Consider the following 9,922-nt stretch of genomic DNA (forward strand, 5'->3'; position numbering starts at 1 on the left):
ATGGAATGCAAAGTGAATGCAATTTTTGTTTTTTAAAAGTGGATGGAGATTGCATGCACATATGCTCGTATTCCAGTACAAGAGGATCTGAAGAAACGTTCCCATCTGTATAGGTGGGCTCTGGCTATACGGCACTTGCCGTATGCACAGAGACAGAACACACACTGCTGGATACGCAAGATGTATGTGAGAAATGTGAGAAATATATCTAAAAAAAAAAAAAATACATTAACACCTCTTAATAATATAATCATTAATAAAAATACATTTTTTTTTTACACAAAATACATGTATTCGGATGTTTTTTATGCGTACTGTACATAAAATCACTATCAGTCATGCAGTGCCATAACCAGACATTTTAGTGCACTCCCTGTTTTTGTGGAAGTTGACATTTTTGAGTGGGTGTGGCCAATGTACTGTGGGGGTGTGGCTAGTGGTATGTTCTCAAAGCCTCTTAGAGCTCCACTATATTGTAGAGTGTTGTGTTCAATGCAGACAATGCTAAAATTGACACAAAACGAAAAAGTGTGCGTGTACAGGTCCCATAACTTACATTATTTCAGAAGGCAAATTTTGTTTAATTGGCCTTTAAAGAAAAAAAAGTAACACGTAAAATGCTCTCTTAAACACCCTCAAAGTATCCAAATATATAACACATGTTGTCTTGATCACAGTTTAACACTATCCCGATTATCCTAAGACCTTTTGTTCCTGAGATGGCCACCTCCTCTCATATTACCAATTATGGCAAAAAGATGGAGTACACTAGAATAATCCTGCTACAGGAATCAATCCAAGAGTTTATTGGGATAAGCACCTTTACCCACCCTCCTCCCCTCTGTTCTTTATGGAGTTATTAATTAATAATTGAGTTATTTAATTACCTTCTCCGCTTCTCTTCTATTCTTCCGTGTTCATCTTCTGTAATCTTCCTGTCAGCTTTCTCTGCCTCGTGTCGCTGCCACTGTCCTGCAGCTCCTGGCTCTTCTCAGTCCAGTACGACTCTGCTGGGAGCAGAAAGATCAGACAGCCAGGAGCTGGGTGCTGGGCATTATCTTAGGATCTCCAGTAATGTATTCTGCGGTGCTGCCATGTCACTCGTGGCATGCACTGCAATGGAGGCCAGTAGCGGGCGGCCCACTGTGCCCGCTTGGTCTTGTGCCCTTGTCAATGGCACGGCCATAGTAACGGCCCTGCAGTCGGGACTTACACCTCCCCTGTAGCTGTTGCTAGTGATACGGCTAAAAGCACTTACCTGAGAGATGCCTAGAGCTGAAATATGCATGCGCCCGACCTCAGCACGCCCTTACTGTACAGTGCCTACATCCATATGCCCCTTCCCTCCCCCCGTTCTAGCCTAGTCATAGGCTGTAGAAAGTGTCATTTGCGTTTGGCCTTGAATTGCATGTACTTACATTCACTGGCGTAAAGTTAGTTTCTGAGCATGCGCAGAGCAATTTGTCGCAAAACACAGCAGACAGCAGGACTTACCTTCCGTGATGAATCAAACCCTTAATGAGAGAACTTCCTTATATATCATATATTGAGCTGCATTTTATAAAACACCAATACTAGATAACTCATTTTAATGCATTTTTTATTTAATGTGATTTAAAATGTTTTTGTAATGAGTTCGTTAACCTCATGATTTAAACCATTTTTTCTTGTTTAAAGTGTGTTTTTTACAATGGATCTATTATTATCTTATTCAGTCTTTGTGGAGTTGCAGAGCTCCCCACAGAAGGCGGCAACTACGCCTTATACTTTTGGGAATTTATTTGGGATTATATCTCGGAACCACTAGCGCCTTTATGCATTGTTAAAGTGAGTGACAATATAAACTAAAAGCTCTGGCTGTCAGAACCGCAGCTATTTTGTTGAGCCTTTTTTCCATTTTCTCACCCATGATTTAGTCACTGCCATTAGCATAATAAATTACATTGGTTGTCATTTACAACAGGCAAGTGCAGTGCCAGTTTTGCACTGTTGGCAACAATACACGTAAAGATGGTGGAAATGTGAACACACAATTTTGTCTACTGTTAATCCAGAAAAATACTAAATCATTATTATTATTATTATCATCAGCTATTTATATAGCGCCACTAATTCCGCAGCGCTGTACAGAGAACTCACTCACATCAGTCCCTGCCCCATTGGAGCTTACAGATTAAATTCCCTAATACACACACATAGACCGAGAGAGACTAAGGTCAATTTAATAGCAGTCAATTAAACTACTAGTATATTATTGACCTTTGATCTTTGCTTGTCAAGATGAGTCTAGCTGTACATCATTAGCATGTGTGCCAGGTATACGCCCGAAGTAACAATAGGTATGTTCTTAGTCATTACTTTTTGTATGTATGTATGTATTTTTCCAACCATACAGGACCAGATCAAATCCAATTTAATCAGATCATATTTTAATTGTGTATGGTGAGCCTACACACACAGTACAACGGTTGGTTAACCACACCTAGGGTAGATTTACTAAATGTCAGGCGCCGTCCCGCACGGCCGCCTGTCCTTCTGCCCAGCGCGTCTGGTTGCTTAGCAACCAGACGCATAACTTCCGGATTCTCGGCTGCCCGACCTCTGCAAGACAGCGCGCCCCGTTGCTAGGCAACGGGATGCTATAGTGTATTCCCAGTGCTGAATATGACAGCGCTGCAGCGCTGATGTTGATTGATGCACTCCTGTATTTAAACTTCCTCTGGCCCTCCTACCAGTCCCAGAGTATCAGGTATTTCTGTCTCCAGCGTGTTAGTGTATATTCCAGTCTTCTGCATTGTTCCTGACTATCCCCGTGCTGCTTATGACCTTTTGACCCGGACCGTTTTGACCACCTCTATTTGGATTCTCCCTTGTACTGCGCTACTTGAACGCTATCGACCCGGCTTGTCTTACCATTCTTCTGGATATCCTTGTATACCTCTGCTACCAGAACCCTGCAGAGGAGTCCATACTTCCTTGCGGGGGTCCCTGGTGAATACTAGGGGCACGTTAGATTCCGCACCTTCCTCTGAGTTGCGCCAACAACAGCAGGTACGCATATAGTTGTGACAGTATACTCTGGCCATGACAACTGAAGGGTCTGGTGAACCGTCGGCTCGAGATCTACTCCTGCACCTGGCTCAGCGAGTGGAACATCAGGAAGCAGCCTAGGCGCATCTCCTACAATGTGTCCAAGGGATTACTACCCATTTCGATACATTTCAGGGTGCTTTATCTGCTACACCAGCCATAACCTCTTCTGCGTCTGCATCATCCAGTGTGGTTACGGTCTCTACAGCGGCCTCCTGTCTACGCATCCCGACACCCGAAAAATTTGACGAAGACCCCAAGAAGTGCAGGGGCTTCTTGAACCAATGTGCTATTCAGTTTGAGTGTAACCCCGGGGCCTTTCCATCAGAACGCACCAAAGTGGCCTTTCTCATCTCCCTCCTCAGTGGACAAGCTCTCGCCTGGGCCTCACCTTTATGGGAACGAGGGGATCCCATTCTCAACAGCTCAAACTCTTTCATCGAGGCTTTTAGAAGAGTCTTTGATGATCCCGGGAGAGTTGCTTCTGCAGCTACTAGTTTGTTGAACCTCCGTCAAGGTGACCTGTCCGTGGGACAATACGCGGTTCAGTTCCGGACTCTAGCTTCCGAGTTAAAATGGAACAATGAAGCACGGGTGGAAAACTTCTGGCAGGGTCTGGTTGATCGGATTAAAGATGAATTAATTTCCAGAGAACTCCCGGCTGACCTCGATTCTCTCATCTCAATGTGCATCAAGGTGGATTTGCGCTACCAAGAGCGCACACAAGAACGCTCTCCTGGCAAACGGTTCGTATCACGACTAGCACCTCAGTTCCAAAACCCCATCTTGCCAGTGGACGAACCCATGCAAGTAGGACGTTCTAAATTGTCCTCTGAGGAAAAAGAGAGACGCTTCAAACAACGTCTGTGTCTTTATTGTGGAGATCCGGGACATCTGCTGAGAGTTTGCCCTAAGAGACCGGGAAACTCTTCCTCCTAAACGGTGGCGGGGAGGCCGCTTTAGGAGAGTCCACTGTTGCTCCCTACTCCAAGAATTCCCCAGAATTTCTGATGGCTGTCATTCTGAGCACCCCTAAAGGTACCTTCTCCACTACGGCCTTTGTGGACTCCGGCTCCTCCGGGAACTTCATTTCGGCGGATCTGGCTTCGCAGCTCCAAATACCCCTAAAACCAATTGCCTCAACCGTTATCCCCGACGGCAGTCGACGGTAGTCATGTCACTCACGGCTCCATCTCCTCCGTGACTTCTCCTGTGCGGTTGATGGTAGGAGCACTTCATAGCGAGATGATCCAACTTTTGGTTTTACCTAAGTCCATTAATCCCCTCATCTTGGGGCTTCCGTGGCTAAGGATGCATTCTCCCCAAATGGATTGGGGCCGCGCTCAAGTTAATTCGTGGGGTTCAGGATGTAGTCTTAAATGTTTGTCCAAAGTCTTGCCTCCAAGATTTCAAGTTATGGCCCATTCCGAGTTAACCAATCTTCCTGTGGCCTATATGGAATTCCAAGATGTATTCAGCAAGGTTGAAGCAGAGACCCTGCCTCCTCATCGTCCCTGGGATCGTTTTATCTCCTGACCAACCGATCCCCAAAGGGCGGACCTATCCGTTATCTCGTCCAGAGACGTCAGCCATGTCTCAATACATCACTGAGAACCTGAAACGGGGATTTATCCATAGGTCCACTTCTCCAGCTGGCGCAGGTTTCTTTTTCATCAAGAAGAAGGATGGGTCTCTTCGGCCTTGTATCGATTATCGTCCTCTCAATCGCATCACTGTCAAAAATCGATATCCACTGCCTCTCATCTCGGACCTGTTTGACAGGCTCAGTGGATCTCAAATTTTTTCTAAATTGGACCTCCGTGGGGCCTATAATTTGATTCGCATCAAGAAAGGGAACTGAATGGAAGACGGCCTTTAACACCAGAGATGGGCATTTCGAGTACCTGGTGATGCCCTTCGGCCTCTGCAATGCCCCAGCTATCTTCCAAACTTTTGTTAATGATATCTTTCATGACCTGTTATACACTTCAGTGGTAGTGTATTTAGATGATATTTTAATATTTTCTAAAGATTTGAAATCTCATCGGGAACAAGTAAAGGAGGTCCTACATAGACTTCGGAAACACCACCTCTACTGCAAGTTGGAGAAATGCATGTTTGAAGTCACTCAGGTACCTTTTTTCGGTTTCATTGTGTCAGGTCAAGGTCTATGTATGGATCCCACCAAGGTGATAGCTATCCTAGATTGGCCACAGCCACAAGGCCTTAAAGCGATTCAAAGGTTCATCGGCTTCGCAAACTATTATTGCCAATTTATTCAGGGATTCTCCTCCATCATAGCTCCCATTACAGAGTTAACCAGGAAGACTGCCAATCCTAGGGTTTGGTCCTCGGAGGCCATGTCTGCCTTCACAACATTAAAGAAAGCATTCTCTTCAGCTCCAGTTCTGTCCCAGCCGGACCAAGAACGACCCTTCTTCTTAGAGGTAGATGCATCCTCTGTAGGCATTGGTGCAGTGCTTTTTCAAGAATCCCCTGCTGGCTCACACTATCCGTGTGGTTTTTTTCTCCAGACGATTCCTTCCGAGTGAATGTAATTATGGTATTGGGGATAAGCAGTTACTGGTCATCAAGGCTGCCCTGGAGGAATGGCGACATTTGTTGGAGGGGGCTATATTTCCTGTAACTATTTTTACCGATCATCGGAACGGACGTGCAGATGCATTATCTCACTCATTTGACGATTCTGATCACCTAAGACCGTTGGTTCCTCAGCATATTATTGATCCTTCTAAAATTGTAGCTCTCACTAGCGCCAAGCCTTCCTCTCCTCCTCCAGGCCGGTCATTTGTGAAACCCCATCTCAGGCTCAAGATTCTACAGTAGGCTCATTCATCCCGCATTGCCGGCCATGCTGGAATAAAGAAGACCACAGCATTGCTTTGCCGTCGCTTCTGGTGGCCTACTGTGCATGCAGATATTTGCAAATTCATTGCCTCCTGCACTACTTGTGCTCAACACAAGACTTGAGGAATAGCTCCGGCAGGGCTCCTTCGTCCACTCCCTATTCCCAATGCTCCTTGGGAAAGTGTGGCCATGGATTTTATTACAGATCTACCCCACAGTGCAGGGTTTACCACTATCTGGGTGGTTATTGATCGCTTTTCAAAAATGGCACACTTTATTCCTCTAACTGGATTGCCCACGGCCGGTCGTCTTGCAGATATCTTTATCAAGGAGATATTCAGGTTACACGGCTGCCCTAAGGAGATCGTTTCGGACCGTGGAGTCCAATTCACTTCCCGGTTCTGGAGAACCTTTTGCGGTAAATTGAACATAGAATTAAAATTCTCTTTGGGGTATCATCCCCAAACTAACGGACAGACGGAGCGAATCAATCAGGATCTTGAAACGTTTCTTCGCTGTTTTACCGCTGACAATCAGAGTAAATGGTCTCAATACCTTCCTTGGGCGGAGTTCTCTCATAACCAACACATTCATGAGTCCACGGGATTCTCCCCATTCTTTATTGTATATGGAAGTCATCCTGTTTTTCCGGATCCTTTTCCAGTGTCCTCCTCACCGGTTCCAGCCGTAGATACCCTCTATCGGGAGTTTGCTCTCATTTAGGCCAAAACTAAGACGGCTTTACTCAAGGCTACTCAGCATCACAAGATCTTTGCAGACCGTCATCGTAGGGCCACTCCCCTCCTAAAAGTGGGAGACCGAGTATGGCTATCCACCCGGGACCTGAAACTAAAAGTTCCTTCTATGAAGATGGCTCCTCGATTTATTGGCCCTTACACCATCCTGCAAGTAATCAATCCTGTGTGCTTTAAATTGAAACTTTCTCCTTCTCTGAGATGTCATAATACTTTTCATGTCTCATTACTACGACCATTGGTACTCAACAAATTCTTTCATCCTCCCTGTCGTCCCCCACCAATACAAACCTCTTCTGGAACAGAATTCAAGGTCAATCGGATCTTGGCCTCCCGCATTCTTCATGGCAAACAGCAATATCTTGTCCATTGGAAAGGGTATGGCCCTGAGGAGTGATCATGGGTGGACAAGCAGGACGTTCACGCTCCCAGAGTTCTTAGAAGATTCCTTCAAACAGGAGGAGGAGGAAGAAGAGGAGGGTATACTGTCAGACGCCGTCCCGCACGGCCGCCTGTCCTTCCGCCCAGCGCCTCTGGTTGCTTAGCAACCAGACGCATAACTTCCGGATTCTCGGCTGCCCGACCTCTGCAAGACAGCGCGCCCCGTTGCTAGGCAACGGGACGCTATAGTGGATTCCTGGCGCTGAATATGACAGCGCTGCAGCGATGATGTTGATTGATGCACTCCTGTATTTAAACTTCCTCTGGCCCTCCTACCAGTGCCAGAGTATCAGGTCTTCCTGTCTCCAGCGTGTTAGTGTGTATTCTAGTCTTCTGCATTGTTCCTGACTATCCCCGTGCTGCTTGTGACCTTTTGATCCAGACCGTTTTGACCACCTCTATTTGGATTCTCCCTTGTACTGCGCTACTTGAACGCTATCGACCCGGCTTGTCTCACCATTCTTCTGGATATCCTTGTGTACTTCATACTACCAGAACGGTACAGAGCCGGCCTGTCTGACACCTCTTGTATTTCGCTGTTGACTCGTGGGAGGACCGCGACCTGCGTGTCCCTGCAGCGGAATCCATACTTCCTTGCGGGGGTCCCTGGTGAATACCAGGGGCACGTTAGATTCCGCACCTTCCTCTGAGTTGCGCCAACAACAGCAGGTACGCATATAGTTGTGACACTAAAATTTCTAAAAAGGACAAGTGGAGGTGTTGCCCATAGCCACCAATCTGATTTTAGCTGTCATTTATCTGGTACATTCTAGAAAATGGTAGCCAGGATTGCTTGGTTTTATGGAAAACACCTCCTCGTTTTCTTTTTAGAAGTGTTAGTAAATCTACCGCATGTGTGTAGTTTGAATTGGAAGTCATGAAAGTAGCTTAAAGAGGAAAGAAGAGCAGCAATAGACAATTAAGTTGGGGCTTATCAACTTATTTCTTAAAATGTGTTATACGTTAAATATTGTTAACATTTAATTATTTGAAGTCAGTAAATAACCAGCATAAGATAAGTTAATTGTCTTACAAATGTACCAGAAGGCATTAAGCAGAAATGTTCCCTGTCGGGTGTACAGGTTTGCAACAATTGCTTCTTCAGAACAATCAGTTGTCCAGTCTACCGGACAACCTGGACATGCTACACAAGCTTGACCTGCTCTTACTAGATGGGAATCCAATGCAAGATCCGGTGTTGGAGGTGTGCAGCAGAGGGAAAACTGCTGTTTGGGAATATTTAAAAGAAAAGAGGAACAGAAATACGATGGCAACAAAGGTAATAACTACTTACTGCTTGCTGTACTTTACAGACTTTTAATAGACCTGCAGTGCCTAGACCTGTTGCACATATTGCAACTCTATTGATAGTATTTGTTTGACATAATAGCTGTTTTTATCTTTACCAATGTGCTCTATCACATTTTACATGGATCTATATAGGTGGGTTTTCAAGACATCAAGGGGCATATTCAAATAGCCGGTAATATAGTACAGCAACTCTGTGTCTAATTGCATAAGCCCCCAAGCGTCATAAGCCCCATCTTTATTCCTTGTGCCATTTCCCTGCATTTCAGATCATGCATGGGCCATGAGCAATAATCAGAGGTCTCTGCCCAGCAAGAGCTGTTTAGGAATTTATGTCCTGTTCCATTCTGGGATAATTACAGCTCCCTCCTCACATTATACTATAATCATCATCATCAGCTATTTATATAGCGCCACTAATTCTGCGCTGTACAAAGAACTCACTCACATCAGTCCCTGCCCCATTGGAGCTTACAGTCTAAATTCCCTAACATACACATACACAGATCAAGAGAGACTAAGGTCAACGAAATAGCAGCTAATTAACCTACTAGTATGTTTTTGGAGTATGGGAGGAAACCGGAGCACTTGGGGGAAACCCACGCAAGCATGGGGAGAACATACAAACTCCACACAGATAAGGCCATGGTCGGGAATTGAACTCATGACCCCAGTGCTGTGAGGCAGAAGTGCTAACCACTAAGCCGCTGTGCTGCCCTATAAAGTGTGCTTTAGCTCATTCTATGCTTATGTAACTTCTGCAGTGCCTCTATAGTAATAAAGTGATAAAGACAAGAGGGCAGCTGGTACAGTGACACTTTTATACAAAACTTCATACTGTATGTTGCTGACTTTTTTGCGTTCCCGTTCTTTGTTTCAGATCCAGGCATGGTGGCGTGGCGTCATGGTACGCAAAGGACTTGGACCCTTTGCTTATCTACTTCAGATTGGAAAAAAAGGAAGGAAAACAAAAACAGATAAGAAAGGAAAGAGCAAAGCCATGAAGGGAGGGATAAAAGGAAAGAAGAAGTAGTCATCATCTGATTAGAAAAGAGATGACAGCACATGTTAAGTGAATGACATGAGTTAATACACTTCTACGTATATCACTAAATCTATGAGCAGCAGCTTAATAATAACTCTTCTACCCACTGTCACAGATACTCTGTAAATATAAACGTGTTTTACTCAGCTACAACTGAAGTTTGTGTTTGGGCAACTTTGTCTTGTCAGTAACCATAGTTATAATGTAATATATTCCATAGTATAGTAACCAACTCTCCATTTATGTTCAGAGCAGATTGCAGAAAGTTATCCTTTCACGGTGGACACCCCTCAAACCTTTACTAAGTATAAACAGCGCTGAAGTATGTCATTTGTATTACAAAGTACTATTTGAACATGGTTATAACGTGTATATGTGCAATATCTGTGTATGAAGAATAACATATAGGATCCAA

At 44.8% G+C, this 9,922-nt stretch overlaps 1 protein-coding gene across 1 annotated transcript in view; it reads left to right on the forward strand.

Annotated features, from left to right (window-relative positions):
• LRRIQ4 (leucine rich repeats and IQ motif containing 4) overlaps positions 1–9,922 on the forward strand; it is a 17,262-nt gene extending 7,340 nt beyond the window's left edge. The window contains exons 5-6 of the mRNA XM_075202096.1: positions 8,237–8,433; positions 9,343–9,922. Coding sequence (XP_075058197.1) covers positions 8,237–8,433; positions 9,343–9,495 — 350 coding nt within the window. The 3' untranslated portion in view covers positions 9,496–9,922. The remainder of the gene's footprint in view (positions 1–8,236; positions 8,434–9,342) is intronic.

The sequence above is a fragment of the Mixophyes fleayi genome, chromosome 3 (assembly GCF_038048845.1).
Source record: "Mixophyes fleayi isolate aMixFle1 chromosome 3, aMixFle1.hap1, whole genome shotgun sequence".
In the NCBI taxonomy this organism is placed as follows: Eukaryota; Metazoa; Chordata; class Amphibia; order Anura; family Limnodynastidae; genus Mixophyes; species Mixophyes fleayi.